Source organism: Pleurodeles waltl, chromosome 8, assembly GCF_031143425.1.
Source record: "Pleurodeles waltl isolate 20211129_DDA chromosome 8, aPleWal1.hap1.20221129, whole genome shotgun sequence".
NCBI lineage: Eukaryota > Metazoa > Chordata > Amphibia > Caudata > Salamandridae > Pleurodeles > Pleurodeles waltl.
Window position 1 is genome coordinate 166,713,710 of NC_090447.1, and position 17,730 is coordinate 166,731,439.

The 17,730-nt window shown below is 42.9% G+C and overlaps 1 protein-coding gene across 1 annotated transcript in view; it reads left to right on the forward strand.

Annotated features, from left to right (window-relative positions):
- The window catches only part of LOC138249505 (cyclic nucleotide-binding domain-containing protein 2-like), a 611,285-nt gene that overhangs the window by 477,107 nt on the left and 116,448 nt on the right, over positions 1-17,730 (forward strand). Inside the window, exon 13 of the mRNA XM_069203460.1 lies at positions 4,492-4,728. Within this exon, the coding sequence (XP_069059561.1) occupies positions 4,492-4,728 (237 nt within the window). The remainder of the gene's footprint in view (positions 1-4,491; positions 4,729-17,730) is intronic.

Here is a 17,730-nt window from a genome sequence, read left to right on the forward strand (position 1 = left end):
GCGGCGAGGTAGGAGAATGATCTGCCACCGGTTGTAGTCCTGTGGATGCGTGGAAAGGTGGCAAGTTCGAGGTCGGCAGAGCGGTGCTGTCGGTTCAGCGTGTAGAAGGTGAGTCGTTCATTGAGGTGGAAGAGGTCTGGAATTAAAAAGATAATTTAAAAGGTTATCCTCCTCACACTACTAGACTCTGATTCCCTCTGTCTCATCAACTTTCCTTTTGTCTGACCTTTCTTTAATTATTGCAGGGAAAACTCTCACTCCTTCTAATATATCTTCTATCCAGATTCTTTCCTGATTATCCCACTTGCTTTCAAACCATGTGTGTAAATGACCCCACACCTGCTTTTTCATTTTCTTTCCTTCTCCATGCCATTTGATCCTATTTTTTTAATGCCTCAGATTGTGTGGGTCTAGGTAATGGCTTTCTCACTTCATTGTGTGCCTTGAGAAATATAGCTTTCTAATGTTAGAAGTACACTCTAAAGGAAATTGCAATGTAACTCGTGAATCCAGATACTTGGAAAGAGTCCAATATTCATCAAAGCAAGATAACCCTCTGCAGGTACTTTTTTGTCCCTCTACAGCAGGTACGCTAGGGGCTGTAGGCTTTTTTAACACAGCAGCTATTATTTTCATGCAAAATTGTTAAAAAAATTCACAAAAGAAGTAAGCAAACAACTATCCTCTCCAGCCGGCAATGCCGCAGGTCAACCATTCACAGTGCGACTTTCACAGCAAAAAAGCATTAACAGTTCAACTGTGGTAATGTCTCACAAATCCCAGCCTGATTCCTTGGATGATTAATCAATCTCAGCACATTTTTCCCAAGAATGGAAACACAACTGTTTAACCGTTTTCAATGAACCCACATAATAAACAAAATAAAAATTGTCTGTGTAACTTAAATAGAAGAAAATCAATAAGTAAGAACAAAATGAATCTCGCAAACAATAAAAAGAAGCCTAGTATCTCCACTGCACTTGTCAAAACTCAATTCACAATAAGGTAGACTAGTGTCCAGTGGCTATGTCATCACACCTCTGCACCAATGAGCAAATAACACCAACCTAATTAGACATAGGATCCCTGGAAAAGAAAACTCATTTACTTAGAAAACCCTCTGTGTGAAAGCGGCACTACCTTTTCTGGAGGCAAGTTCAACAATAATACTTAGAGATCTTGGATTTCTGGGAACCTGATTACCAAATCAACCAATAATAAATCAAAGCTTCAACACAAATCAAAAATAAGACAACTACATCAAATACATTAAAACCACAGTGAACAAACCAGCAATTGAACCAAGAATCAGCATTGCATATCTAAAAACATCACATTCAGCATAACAATCCATTACACAACACAAACCACAATACTTGAATAATACTTCAGAATATTCTTAGGGTTTCATTTACAAGCCCTTTACGCCACTGCTACATGATTTTATTTTGACACAGCAGCGGCACTAGCAGCACACTACACTGCTCCAAATCATAAACTGATGCACTGTGCCCAATGCGGCAGTTTGTAAAGCCCTGCGTCACATTTGACCTACACCAGGTATAATGTATGCAGGACAGCCATTCCCACCAGTAAAGCCACACAGAACTGATGCAGTGAAACTTATAACATTTTACATCATCCTGCGACTTCACTGCAATCAGAAGGCGTAAAATTGATGCAGGGTTTTGCCCTATGGGAGACTCCTCTCATTACTGGGGTTGTGTCAGTTTAACGATGCTACTCCAGCAATGCATGAGTTTAGCGCTAACAGATGCATCAGAATTTCTGATGCATCTGTGAAAATGTGTGTCATGGAGCTCTGTATTGTTAATACACTGCATCCGTGGCGTCATCAGGGGATGTGCGAGGAGTGCAAGAAATCTGACGCATCAATGCTGATGCATCAGATTCTTGTAAATGAGGCCCTCAATCTCAAGAATCATTCTGCTCTATTTATACTTGCAGTCTTCTTTGCCCCAAAACAGCTCTACAAGACAAGAACTCTGCAAGTAATCAATCATCAAAAATCATTAAGGAAAGTCCACAAAAAGAACAGGGCAGAAATGAAATCCTTAAATCAGAAAGTGCTCATACCTTACAACCATCCTCTGGTGCCAAAACATTGGTGGTGGAGAGAACCCTTAAATTGTATATCTCAAAATATTACCTCAACAGCACACCCAAAGGTGGATAAATTTGGAGATGGTGTTGAAACTCAGTTTCATGCGGAAATGCGTGCCTGAGACAAGGCACCTGGTAATATATCAAAAATATACTCAAGTAAGGACAGATTCAATAATTGAGTTCTAGGTCAGGATAGAAATGTAAATCATTTAGCACAGAAATTCTAAAGGTGTGGTACAGAAATTGTAAATGCAATGCATGGAGCTATTGCGCTGAAGGCACTCAGTAAATTGAGAATTACTTGATAAGGACCAAAATTAAAAATAAAAATAAGTACCAAATTAGGAAATTGGACAACTCCTAAAATAGCATCAGAATAGCTAATGGTTCACATCGAAATTTAAGGGTTTTTATATAGTTTTCTTCCATGGGAAAGCATCAATTTCTGCAAACTCATTATGGTGTGAGCAAAAAGAAATATACTTCCAGCAAATGAGAGCACAATTCTGTTTAACGTCACATTGCCTTAGCATCTAAGCACTGCCCGTATATATGAATATTGATTCTACCCACTCTATGCTAAGTCATCTGGAGATATTAGGAATCCAGATACACTAGGTACAAAAACAACAGAACGCTATTGTGAATGAATGCAGAATAGTAAGCTAGCAGAAGGGCCTTGGAAAAGGCAACATTACTGTGTCCATGTTGGAAAGTTTTCTTCGAGAACAGCAAGAACAGCTTCAATGGAAATGAACATACATAGCTCCTCTTGGTTGCATGCTACAGAAATAAGAAACAGTGAACATGCAGGAGAAGTCTTCCATTTCTAAACAAGATGACTTTAAGGCCTAGCTGAGGCCTACATAACATAAACCAGTAAACACTTTAACAAGACATTCCAAATGTGTTTAAAATGTAATAGCATTATCCCAGTGTAGAAATGTAAATTTGAAAAGAAATCCATGTCCTGCTCCTTATTAATAGTGACCAAAATATAAAATGCCTAAAACATCTAGCAATATTTTACATACCACATATCTGTTGCTTTGGGGGGTACATTTTTCAGTAAAACAGCTTAACCATCCTGTTCTGTGTTTTGTGTACTTTGTATGTCCTTTGAAAGGGCAAATACGTCAGTGTTTACAAATGTTGCCTTTTATTATTTAAAATTACAGCTGGGAGTTGGGCCTCTCTTATTTCAGGGATAGCCTACTTCACCAAAAAAGCCAACATCGTATCCAGAATTAATCGATTTTATGAAAGGATAGCCACATTGCCACACTCCTCTGTATCTCTTAATGACTCTCATTCACAGCCCTCACTCACTCTCCTCACACTCCTTGCAATCACACTCACACTTCTCTGCTAGGCAAAGGCATCCACTGACAGCAGAAACCTCATTCATGCTCAGGTTAACATTAGTCACTCAGGTAGACCCATATACACACTCCTTATAGTCTTAGCAACCCTCACACCCCTAACCCTCACATGTAACTCATACTCTTTTAAATAAACCACACAGATCTCATATTGTTCTTGCTGTCACTCACACACTGCTTACTCCTCTCAATCTGTCTTCTCAGTCCCTCATGTGTAGTCCTTTTACTCATACTGATAATACATTCTCTCTCTCCCTCCTCGCATTCTAACTCTAACGCTATGCCTGATATACTGCTTCAGGACACAAGGGAGGAAGAAGACTCATGGAGAGAGAAAGAGTGAATAGAGAAACAAGAATTATTTTCCCAGCAAATGCAGTTGGTATGGTGCCTGGGTAAGGAGGCCTCCCAAGGGGCAGGTTTATGCCACTCACCTAGCCATGGATGAGATACAGAGAAAACGATGGATGAAAAGGAAGAGGGTCGTGGAGACCAAAAAATCTTCTGTGGACATTTGTATACTTACTCATCTTGTTCTGGAGGTTACAAGGATCAAAATAAGGGAGAGAAATAGACTTAGTAGAATAAGAGAGAAAAATGGGGGTTGTAGAGCTGGGGACTTCTGCAAAACAGCAAGCACACTTTGCAAGAGTTAATTGTGGAGAAATGTATTACAAGAAACTGAGAAAAACAAGAACCAGGGCAGAGACATGCTGAAAACCATCTAAAATGTGTTTTGAATGCCCTCATCGCAATTGGATTGACAATACTCCCAAAGCTACTTACAGAATTATTATGCATCGAGTCCTGTTGTGTCAGTGAAAGGTGCAACACTGGGTTTGTCTTACATACACAACCATGCTAATGTGCAATTGTTTAATATTCCCTCAGTAGTTACATTAGGCTTTTGAGGTTATTGGCCTAACCTGCTTTCTGGCTGAAAACAACAGCTGAGAAAATGCCTCTTGTTATTTTTTTATAGGCAATGGAGTCTAACAGTGAGACGAACGTGGCCTCACATAGTTTTAGTGAAGAGGAGCACCTCTTACCAATTCTGCAGAGGAACAAATTATCTAATGTCCAGCCACAACTATCTGCACCAGTAAATGACAGCGGAGAGGCACCATCTAGACTGACAGCAAAAAGCAGAATGTTAGAAGAGGATGGAGAATCACAGATTTACATCCACATACAAACTCTCAGATCTGGGGATGTTTTTGTAAGTATGTGATTAAATTATGAAATGTTATTTAAAAAACACTGCTCAAGCAACAGCTACAATCCCTGTCAGGGTGAACCTCAAAAAGTCACTAAATTAATCTGTGCCTAACCCTCTGGTACCTTGGCACAACAGCAGTCAGGCTTAACTTGAAGGTAATATGTAAAGTATGTATTCAGCACACAAACAATAACAAAGTGAAACCACAACACAATCAAAATTTCACACCAATTTAATAAAAAAGAGTACATTTTATTTCATTATTTGACACCAAAATTACAACAATCTATGCAGAAGAAGAGGAGTTATGTTTAAAAAGTTTAAGGTAAAGACTGGCACTTAAAAGGTCAAAGCACCAACCATGGACATCTAGTCGTGGAAGACTGGCTCAAAGTGAAAAATATATGCCCAGCTGTGATGGAGCATGAGTCAGATACAAAAAGTCAATTTGGCCCATTTCTCACTTACCTTCAGACTTAGAAGAAATGTCAACAAAAATGTTCTGAGAAAGTAGAATTTCTCCAGGGCCAGGCTGCAGATGGTGTCCGAGGAGGAGGCTTTGTCGTCGGGGAGCCGTTGGCCGAAGTTGCATTGAGGGTTTGAATGTTCGGACGTAAGGGCATATTTACAGCAATAGCAGCATAGGGATAGAAATGCATATTTACAAAATACAAAATGAGTATTCACAAAATATGGTGCATTTCTATCCCTTCTCCCTGCGATAGTGCACAAGTGGCTGCTTAGCACCAATGCAGGCACCCTTGCTCCATGGTGCAAGGGCGCCAGCGTAGCATGCAGGATTGTTTTTGAGCAGAAAGGGACACCTTCCTGCACAAAAAAAATCCATGGAGGCATTTTCCTGTTTAAATGTGTGGTGCAGAATAGAGCACACATGTAAAGAGTAAAAAAATAAATAGGAGAAATCAAAATATTTCTCCTTATTATTCCTTTGATGCATACCCAGGTTTACAAGTCCTTGTAAATCTGGGAATGCGTCAAAACCCATGGGTGCTGCATGGGATAACCCACTGCAACTCCCATGGAATGCCCACTGGATGCAGAGTAAGGCAAGCAGCGACATGAGCTGCCTTGCCTTACTCCATATTTATGAGATCATGAAAAGTCAAACAAAATGAATGGTCTTGCATGGCCTCATAGATATGGGTCTGCACTCAGGGCCACTGGCGTGTCACAAAAGGTGTCACACTGGTGTCACATGTGGCTTGTAAACATGCCCCTTAGGCTCTTCATTGAACATCAAAAATCTCCAACAAGACAAAGCTAGAGAATGTAGCTGACAAGGGTTATGTGAGGCCGGATACCATTTTGGTAAAGAACCACTGAACAGCATTTGCTGCTATTGTTGAGAAGAATTTAGTCTGACCAGTGATGCACCTTAGGCAGACAGACAAGCAACCTTGTAAATATGGTGCTTTGGTAGTGGCCCGTCAGCTTCACATGTGCGTCAAAATTTTTACTGCAAATGTGGTGCTAAGAGGCACAAGGGCCTTGTAAATCTGGCCCTAAAGGTTTTGTAAAATCGGGCTGTGAACCCATCAGATCCTGGTGATTTATGGGGGTTCAGGGTATTAATTGCTGCCTGAACCTCATCATCTCATACATAACCCCATAAAATTTTGTTTTGGACCGCAGTTATCTGGGAGAGCTCCACTCGGTCTAGGTAGTCCAACTGCACCACTTTGTTTAATGCATTCACAGTGTAAAGCCCTTTGTAGAACTGAATAAACACCCTGGCTTGCTCAGCCGGTGGCCTGACTTTCTATGAATGCTCCCTACATATTCTTTCTCACATTGGACTCTAAGCTACCTCATTTAGTGGGAACCTACTTTGTTGCCCTGTTCGTAGGTCATATGTTTGAGGCATAGAAAGATAAACTCTACAGTACTGATGAAAATTGTGTTGAGTTTCCCCATGAGGGCTGATACATTCTGTTGTAGAGCTAAAGTTGGGTTTTCTTTGTGGGCTGTTTCTGCTCCCTGAAGGTCTGTCTCTAATACTAATCTATCTCGAGCTCTCTGTTTGTTTAGGTTAGATAGTAGTGCTATACATTTTCCTCTTAATACTGCTTTAAAAGTATACCAGTTGTTTGACAAGTTAGTATTCTTCAGGTTATTTTGTTGGAAGAAGTCTCTAATAGTTTTATGGAGTTAATCGCAAAGAAGACAATCTCTAGTGAAGGCCCTTGGGAAAACCATCTGCAGTATTTAGGTGTCGGGATGTCCTATTCTAGCGTCAGCACCATTGAAGCGTGGTCTGAGAAGGTAATGGGGCGGAATGAGGCTTTGATTAGTGCATGAGTGAGGGATTGACTAATAAATGCAAAGTCTAGTCTGGAGCATGTGTGGTGGAAATGTGAAAGGAATGTGTAGTCTCAGATCACTGGGTGTAGGGTCTTCCAGGCATCTATTAACCCTACGGAATGGATGGCCTGCTTCATGGTTTTAGGAAAAGTCTGGTGTGAGTGTGAGTGCTGTCTATCCCTGATCCCAGGATAAGTTAAAATCTCCCATCAATATGATCTCACCTTCAGCAACTCCGTAATAATAACACCAGTGTATGTGCAAACAGCACCTGATTAGTGTTGGGGGCATAGATAGAGGCAAATGTACACATTTGGTCCACCAAGCAGCCCTTCATAATTACGATTCTACTATCTTTATCAGTTTTGCCTCCTTCCGGTTGGAACTTCAAAGATGAATGAAAGAACATGGTACCCCGTTGTGTTTGGTATTTGCTGAGGATTTAAACATTACAGAGTATGCTTTCTGTCACAGTCTTTGGTCCTCATTCTATTCATGATGTGCCTCTTGCAGGGCTACCACATCTTTTTGTTGGTCAACTAAATATTTCCAGAGCTTGCAATGCTTGGCCGGCAGATTAAGCCCCTTGGTATTCCAAGTAAGCGTGGTGATCACCATAACAAGTCTAAGAATTTCCTCTCTATTGTCATTCTCTAGTTGCTCTCCAGAAAGACCACTCCCTCCGTGCTCACCCCAAAAACAGTCACAATGCCATTGCTCCCTTCCCCTCCACCTGTCCTTGCAACATTCCCTCCCCAGTGGAACAATGAAATAAACCAAAGACAGCTATAAACAAAAAGTTTCCATCTTGGTACAGTTAAATCAGCAGACTACATTTAATCAAGCATATTGGTCAAAACCCCCTAGTGGATTCCAAAAGAAGCATTATGTTATCAAGGCAAACTAACATTGCAAAGAGAGGAGACTGGTGCTTGAGTGCCCACCTCTCAGTAGGCGTTTGTCACTTACCAAAGGTGTATTCTCCCCCATATAGACTCACTTGTACCCGACCTACAAGGCAATAACCGATGCCAGTACATTGTGGTGCTCAGTTTATGAGTAGAGGTTTTCATGTTGAAAGATAAAGCTGGCCTTGCTTGATTATCATTTCCTCTGGTTTCTTGGTTGTTGTTGCATGAACCATTGACCCTTCTCTGTGCTGGTTCTGGAGCTCGTGTTTGACTCCTTCACTGTTTTTTCAGCTCTCTAAATCTCCAGTGTTGGTACCCCCAGCAGGGCCGCTGCGCCTGCTAGTACTGTGAAGTGGAGTGTTTTGTTTTGAAAGTTTGAAGGCTAGGCAAAATGGAAAGGTCCATCAATATTTGATGTATTTGCGAATTAGTTTATCCATGAGTGGAGTGGACAGGCGAGGGTTGTCGGTGCAACATCTTGAAAAAGAGAGCATGTGACACCTTGAAAAGAAACTATGGGGGTCATTCTGACCCTGGCGGTCATGGACCGCCAGGGCCAACGACCGCGGGAGCACCGCCAATAGGCTGGCGGTGCTCCCATGGGCATTCTGACCGCTGCGGTACAGCCGCGGTCAGAAACGGGAAACCGGCGGTGTCCCGCCGGTTTCCCGCTGCCCAAGGGAATCCTCCATGGCGGCGCTGCAAGCAGCGCCGCCATGGGGATTCCGACCCCCTTACCGCCAGCCTGGTTCTGGCGGTTTTGACTGCCAGAACCTGGCTGGCGGTAACGGGTGTCGTGGGGCCCCTGGGGGCCCCTGCAGTGCCCATGCCAACGGCATGGGCACTGCAGGGGCCCCCTAACAGGGCCCCACCAAGATTTTCAGTGTCTGCCAAGCAGACACTGAAAATCGCGACGGGTGCAACTGCACCTGTCGCACCCCTTCCACTCCGCCGGCTCCATTCGGAGCCGGCATCCTCATGGAAGGGGGTTTCCCGCTGGGCTGGCGGGCGGCCTTCTGGCGGTCGCCCACCAGCCCAGCGGGAAACTCAGAATTACCGCGGCGGTCTTTTGACCGCGCAGCGGTATTCTGCCGGCGGGACTTTGGCGGGCGGCCTCCGCCGCCCGTCAAAGTCAGAATGACCCCCTATATCTTGTTCCCCAGCAGCCTGTAGGATGACGTCCTTCACTTTGAAGGATTCCAGTTTCGACAGATCTCTCTTCCCCCTTCCGGTGGCCTGTGGACATACGTTATTGACTCTGTCAAGTTTGTCTTTCGCCTGCCCATTCCCCAGAAGTTCAGTGAAAAGGCCTATGACAAAGTCCTCTAGATCTGGGCCTTCTGTGCCCTCTTCCAGATTATGGAAGTGAATATTGTCTCTTTCAGATCAATTTTTTATATCTTCGCATTTCAGAATGGAATTCTGAATTTGCGTGGAAAGATTGGTAGTCGATTCTTCCAACTGGCCCATTTTTTGTTCCATTTCCCTCACTTTAGCTTCAAGTTCCATTGTCCGCTGCCCTCTGAGCCCGCATCTTGCTGCAAGGAGACAAGTTTAGTATTAATGTCCATTTTTAGAGTTTTTAGGGAGGAGGTGAGATCCGCTCCAAGTTCCTCTTTAGGCTCTCTTTTGAATTCATGTAGGGAGGAAAGGAAGTCCTTCTTGGTGAGGGCTATTTTGTTGCTCTGGCTGGTCTTAAGAGAGTCACCCTTAGCCTCCATTTGTGTGAAGTAGCTGGACACTTTGGGCCTGATTTAAATCTTGGTGGATTTGGTCCCACCTTTGGTTATCCATCAGTAAATCCATTTTCCTACCATGCTGTCTGCCCTCCAAATTTAGAATTCTGGTGGGGCTACGGATGATAGTCCGTTCGTGTCCTGCTGTCTCTACCAGAATTTTCCCCCCGGTAGATGGCGTCATAGGCAAAAGCAGCTATTGGGGAGAGGATAGCCAGTTTCTCCGCCGGCCCAATCACGATGTGCCTTCCCACTGACTTAAGTGTGGCGGGTAAATCTCCACACCTGAGTTGGCAGTTTTAAAGGGATATAAGGTTGAAATCTACCCTTTTCCCTTCTGCACTTCAGTTTCTGTCATGAACAGGATTGTCCAAGTCCTTCATGTGCTGCTGCTTCTTGACCACAAAGCAAATCAACCCTGTTGTCGCCGGAATTGAAGATGAGCTTTTCGTTTAACTTGTTTCCTGTATAACTATGTCTTAACATTTGCTCTGGACCCATGAATTTCCAAAAATGTCCTACAAGCAAATTTGTATTACTTGTTAAATGCATATGTGTATGATCTTCTCATTTAAGAAATAAAATGAAACACACATGTATTATTAACACCTAAACATAACAATGTCAAATGTATTTTGTGGTGTAAGTATTCATTACCATGATTTATGCCGTTATATTTGAAATCATTGCTAATGTTTGGACTTTACAAATAGAACATTTCAAAAATATTTTGTATTTACTGTTATGCATTTGAGCAACAATATGTATCTAACATTCCATTAACACAATCAATTGTACATGAATAATCAACTTTGTGAAAGTAATACTCTATTAATAATTCATGAAATACTTCTCTCATGTACATTAATTTGCCAATGTAACAACAAATATGACCTTAAATAATGTTTGGAATATACAATTTCTTCTAGCTTTATTAGCCATAACTTGCCTCCTGCATGTAGTCTAAGAGAAACCTCCTTAGGACGGGGCATCTATTGTTCGGGTGGGTTTAGGTGTAGTGAAGTTCAAGGCAAGGTAGGATAAGAATTAGGAAGGTGGAGTAGGGGTAGGAGAGGTGGGAGAGGACTGACTGGTTGAGGTAGAAGGAACTGGAGTGGGTGATTTGTTTGTGTTGTTTGGCAGTTGCATGTGGGTCTGGTGTTTGTTGTGTATGTTTGGATGTGTGTTGTTTTGCTGGTGTGTGATGTTCAGGTGAGTGTGAGGGTTTGGTTCTGGTTGGTGTAGTTATGTTTGTAGGTGTGCTTTTGTGTGACTGTGTTGATTTTGTAGAGTGCGTTGTGGTTGGTGTGGTTGCGGTGCTTGTGGGTGTGGTGTTAATAGTTTCTGTATGCTGTTTGTGTGTTTGTGTTTGTGTGTGTGCTTTTGCTTACAAATATTGTGCTGTGGTGAAATGGAAAAGGATCATGGTGTGAATGTTGTTTGTTTTATAGTGTGGTGTGCAGGTGAAAACAATTTGACAAAAGGCATCAGGTGTGTGGTACAAGCATCCATCAAAAAGCCGCAGGAATTGCACAATGTTGAACGTGTCCTGAGGCAGAATCCCGCCATCAGGTATCCGCTGCTAGGACAACGCCAGCACAACTGTAAAACCTAAATATGCTCAGTGCAATCCTTCCACCCCAACAGCTACAGAGTAATAGTGGCCAGTAGGGGAGTCCGGTCAGCGACACGCCTCTTACATGACAGAAAACACTGTATGGATTGAGGTTCAGCTGCTAGACATCTAAATACATCAGGCAGGAATCTGTCAGCTTGATGGTATACTTGAATATGCTCCCACCGTGTGGGGTGGGGTGGGGGGTGGGGTTGGCAATCCTGTCAAGATCTAAATCAGGCCCTTTGTTGGGCTGAAATATTTTCAGAGGCATAAAGGCAACATATGCTGACATAGAGGCTAGCTACAAATAGCTGGTGTTCACAGTGGGCTCATTGAGAGCTAGTGGCAGGCAGAATGTACTGGCACCATCCTCTGTTTATGGTTTACTTTACCTAGCCTGTGTATTCTGTCAAGCCCAGCAACCAAAACAGTGCTTTATTCTGGTGATTATGGGGTGTGTAGGAGGCAGTGTCACAGCAACTTGGTCACCAGAGCATATAGGTTCTGCCATGTGCTCTTTAAACAAGGGCTCACTTCTCTTCATGGGCACCAGCAGCCCCTCTCATACCCTGCGGGGTCATCGTCTGCGCAGTTCTCCAATGCACCTTCCCCAGTGTGGGCAGTAAGTCATTGCAACCCTGTCAGTGTCAATTCCTCATGATCAGGGCCATGTGGTGGATTGCACATGAGAGAGCTCCCAAATGATGTATCGCTGGCTCTTGTCTGTGGGCCCTAGTAGGCAATGAAAATGTTATCTGTTGAAAGCTGGCAACAGACGTGCCTTCTCGTGCATGTTGATCACCCTTATATGAGCTTCATCTTTGTGAATCACTGTGAGGACTCTGGCCATATGCGGCATGGTTGGGCCGCCATCTTAGGATCAGGCACTAATGTCTGTGCACTGCTGATTCTCTGGGCTGTTCGGTCCGTGGCCTGTAGTGTGCCTCCCCACAGCCTCATGTTGCTTATTTGCACAGTCTTTGGTCGATGCCCAGTGCATCCGGGTCAAGAGGAGTCTAATGCCTCATCCTTACACACCCTTAGGTAAGGCTCATTCTCTGGGTAGGGCTCTGGCCTAGGTGGCGCTGTACCACTACATTCGCACTGAGTAGAATTGGAGATGCCCCCGCCTCATTAATTGTTCTCAGGATATTGCAGAGCAAAGGCCCAGGTCACAGAGAGTCACCCTGGGCTGTGGGCTTCTCAGCAGTGTCTCTCCGCCGCTACAGCAATCAACTATCTTGGTTGAACACTCCCCCCCAAGTCCATCCTTTTAATTACAATGCATCCTGCCCTATAGGGTATCCATGGCCTACCTTAGTAGTGACATATGCAAAAACATTGTAGTTGAAGGCTTGGCAAGTGGTTATATTGCCCATTCAAACAGGCAATTTAAAACTGCATTCATGCAGGCTGCAAAAGCAGGCCTTCAACAAGTTTGAAGGGGTTACGTAAGTAGGTGAGACAATAAGTGCTGAAGGCCCACTAGTAGAATTTAATTTACAGACCGTCAGTATATGGTTGACTACTTTACTAGGGATGAATAGGTAAATCGAAAATGGCTCTCTAAAACATTTGTACCATGTTTTAGAGAGTGAGTACCAGCACTTTAGCATTGGGTAGCAGTGGTGAAGTGTGCATAGTCCAAAGGCCAACAACAGCAAATTCAGAAAAAATAGGAGGGGTGAAAGCAAAAAAAACTGAGGGTGACTGTAGACAGGGCCAAATGCATCAAAGCTACTAAATTGTTTAAGGCACGTCAGCCTTGTTGCTACTTTAAGTTTCATTGACGATTGGTTTAATATTTGCTTCCAACCAGGCAGATGTTGAAGCTTATAGCTGGCTTTAGTTTAGATGTTGCACTACGGAATGTCCAATTTTACTATTGCCATTCACTGCTGGCAATGCTCCTCCTAGAACCCACCACGTTCAGTTCTCCACTTCTACTGTGGCCTTTTTCAAGTGCAGCCTTCCTTAATTAATAGTGTTAATATTTTTCGTAAAATGGCACGAGTAACATTCAGATGCTGTCTCGACTCAATATCAGGCCTGTGAAAAATTATAATTTATAATGCACATTTTTCGGAATTTTGTCGTGTGAAATGCTGCGCATTTTTTTAAATGGGGGACTAGTTCAAGGTGAAAATGTCTGCAGGAGATTGGATGGGGCAGAAGATGTGCGGGAGACATTTTCTCAATAATCAATCCGCTTTCCAATATATTTCATGACATTTTGCTCATGTAATTTTGAGACACGAAACTGCAATTGTACTGTTCAAAATATCGCACAATTTCGTGTCCTCGAGAGCTAAAGCTTGGCCTATATTCACAGAGGCCCACAATAAGTAACACACCAAAGAAAGTGCAGTATTGCTGGATAGGTGTTCATCGAGCAACCTTCACTGTGTTAAAATTAGAGTTCGAAGTTCAATCAAAAATTTAGGCAAAGTATGATACTATGACACCAAAATACCAGTGAAACATTGTTCTGGTGCTAGAGTATTTCTTGCTATTCAGTAAGGATGTCACCTGCTGGTATTAACTGAAAAAAGCGTGCTGTAACATCTTTTCGGCCTACTAAAGTAACCTATTATTCCAATGTGCACTGCTTTCAATTTAAAAATATATATTACAAACCTAATAATAGTGTACAAAGAAGATATACAGGTGCAGATTTAAGAGGGCCTAGAGCCATCAAATGAAGCCATCTAATGATAAATTAGCATATTTGTTTAAGCTAATGTGGAGCTAGAAGGCCAAAAACGCTGCTCCATATTTACAAAGTGGTGCAATGCTTGCTTGCGCCAGGCATAATGTATGCAAAGGGGGTGTTCCCCTGTTAGTGGGGGCTGAGCAAATGGTGTAAGGACATCTGAGAGATTTCTTTGCATCATTTTTAATGGCATTTTTAACGCCTGCTGAAAGCAGGCGTTAAAGGGAGGCTCCCATTGTTTTTAATGGGCCTCTGGTTGCTTTGCAGTATTAGTGTCAAAATGTTTGACGTTAATCCTGAAAAACGCAAACTAGCGTCAAAGATTTTGACACTAATTCCTTAACTACAGCCAAGGTGTGCCATATGCTAAATACGGCGTGCACATGATGGCGTTAGGGGGTACTAAGGGGCACAAGAAAAGTGGCGCTGCACTAGGTGCGGCTACACTTTTCATAAATCTGCCCCACAGTACTTTCAGTAAAATGACAGTGGAATTCATGAGTACATATGGTCGCGCTCACTAAATGTGCCCTCGGGGTAGGATTTTCCACAATTTACTCCTGGCATTTAGCACTAGTTTTATTAGCAGAAAATGCACCCTGGAGTCTCACATGGATGCAAGGATAAATTTTGCAGTAAGAAAATAGCGGAAAATGCAGCAGAACATACACAGCCGCTTAAGCACCACTCGCTCTCACTAAGGGGCATATTTATACTCTGTTTGCACCGAATTAGTGTCATTTTTTTTTACTCTAATTCGGTGCAAAACTAACTCCATATTTATACTTTGGTGCTAGACCCCTCTAGCACCAAATTTATGGAGTTAAAGTCATTTTTTGAAAGTGGAGACCTACTTTGCCTTAATGAGATGCAAGGTAGGCGTTCCCGTGCAAAAAATGACTTTATGGCCTTAGCGCCATATTTAGGGGCATATTTATACTCTGCGGCATATTTATTCTCTGTTTGCACCGAATTAGTGTCATTTTTTTTTTACTCTAATTCGGTGCAAAACTAACTCCATATTTATACTTTGGTGCTAGACCCATCTAGCACCAAGGCCCTGATTTAAACTTTTTATGCACCGCATTAACGTCATTTTATGAGACAAAACTGGCACAAACTTACAAAATATTGGCCCTTATTTATACTTTTTGCTGCAAAACTGCACTAACTCAGTTTTGCACCAAAAAGTTTAGCACTGGCTTGCACCATTTCTGTGCACCAGCCATGCACCATATTTATGGAATGGTGCAAGCCGGTGCAAAGGGTAGGCTAGAGTTTTAAAAAATGACTTTAGTCGGGTGGACTGGCAGTATAGAAGAAGAGGGTTTAGCACCAAAAAATGGCTTTAGGCAGGTTAGAGTAAAAAAAATTACTCTAACCAGATTAGCGTCATTTTATGGTGCTAAACCTACCATGCCACATGACTCCTGCCTTAGAGAAGGCAGGAGTCATGCCCACCACCCCAGTGGCCAGCACAGAGGACAGGGGTCCCCTGGGCATGGCCATTGCACCCTGTGCCATGTATGGGGGCCCATTTCAGGGCCCCATATGGCACTTTCAAATATAAAAAATGCACTTACCTGTACTTACCTGGGATGGGGTCCCCCATCCTCGCAGTCCCTCTAGTGTGGGTGGGGGTGCCCCTAGGGCCTAGGGAGGGCACCTCTGGGCTTATTCCATGGTGTTCCACCATGGAAATAGGGCCACAGGTCCCCTAAAGCCTGCCCTGACCCAGGTCTTAAAAAATGGGGCAAAGCAAGCTTTGCCCCATTTTTTGACCCCTCCTTCCTCCCTTGCACCATTTTTACATGGGAGTATAAATATGGTGTTACGGCCATAGAGTCATTTTTTTGCACGGGAACGCCTACCTTGCATCTCATTAAGGCAAGGTAGGTTTCCACTTCCAAAAAATGTCTTTAACTCCATAAATTTGGTGCTAGACGGGTCTAGCACCAAAGTATAAATATGGAGTTAGTTTTGCACTGAATTAGAGTTTAAAAAAATTGACGCTAATTCAGTGCAAACAGAGTATAAATATGCCCCTTAGTGTCAAAAAATGATGCTAATCTGGTCAGAATCATTTATTTTGACTCAAAACTGCCTAACGTCATTTTTTTTTAAGCTAGCCTACCCTTTGCACCGGCTTGCACCATTCCATAAATATGGTGCCCAGCTGGTGCTAAAAAATGGTGCAAGCCGGTGCAAAACTTTTTGGGGCACAACTGCCTTAGTGCAGTTTTGCACCAAAAAGTATAAATAAGGCCCTAAATGTGCTCTTTCAGTGGGATTTCCCTAGGCAAGCATTTCTGTGTACATCTCTGCATCTACCATGTCTTTGATGCAGCTAAACAGAGCTGGCTGAAGTTTATGACTTGCATGCCTGACATTCAGGCATTTTAGAGTCAACACTAGTGCCCACAGGCTTCACACACAGGTTGCCTGCTTCCTCTTGGTGCTGGATTTCTCAGGGATGATGGTTTATTCCACTCAGGTGCTGGATTTCTCATTAATGATGGTTTATTCTTGGCATCTACCACTCTTCAAGACCACTACCGACCTGAGTTCCATTTCCCTTCTTGAAATGGATGCAGGCCTGGTAGCAGGCCTGCCGTGAAGGGTTTTTCTCCTACATCCATCTCTGATGCCTGATGTGTTACAAGAGTTATGCCTATGTCTCTATCTCAGCCTCGGGATTGTCCTGGGTCCATGACACTAATTTTCAAATTTCGCCACCATATAACTCCTCTTCTGAAGATTAGATCAGTCACAAGCAGTACAGGCTGCACCACTCTGGTAATGAGAATCCTTCAACCCTGGCCCACTGCTCAGAATCCTGAATTGGTGGGGTTTGTGCTTCTAAGCAATGGTATGCAATTTTTTCCTTTTTTTCAAAGTAGTAACCATGGTTGTGATACGGCTGCAGAAATGTCTGACTTCATTATTTCAGCCTCCCTTCCACAGTGATAACAGGACATCCATTTTGCTCAATCAAAACTGAATATCCATGAAAACTGAGGATCATGAATACTAACATTGTGCAGCCTGATGAATAGCGTTGGTTGACACAGTGCTTTAAATGCAGTTGACAGGCCACTGTATCAGTGCACATGCTTGAGAAACATCCTGGGTTCTGAGCTCATCCAAACCTGTTGCAAGTCTAGACTGAGCGCTCTGTAGATGTGTAAGCCACTGTCTGCACTGGAAAAGTGCTATTGTTCATAATAAATTCAAGCATCTGTGTGTAGGCAGCTTTTACCTTGGCCAAAAAGATCAGCTTGTCAGTAAATTGCAGGTGTGAGAAAGTGGTTTATTAGTTGTGGTGGATGGAGGCCTACCACAAGTAAGGAAGGGACTATCTTGTTAGGTCCAGTTAAAGGTTTCAGTAATTCAAACCTGACCTCAGCCCCTAATAACTATGGCAAAGAGCAGACAAACGTAACTTAGAGACAATGTATAAAGCTTTTAGAAGTACCAAAATAGTAAAAGGTCAAAAACAAAGCACAATGTAAATCCCACTCCACGTTTATCAAAATAAATAATACATTAATGAACTAAATGACTCTGAAATGACAAACATCCAATAAGGGGAAGCAGAGATAGGAAATGTTAAAGGTTTAACTCAAAATAGCATCAAAAAGTGTGAGACCAAAAGGTAGTCAATTATTGTGGTAGACTGGGACCGAGGTGCATTTTGAACCA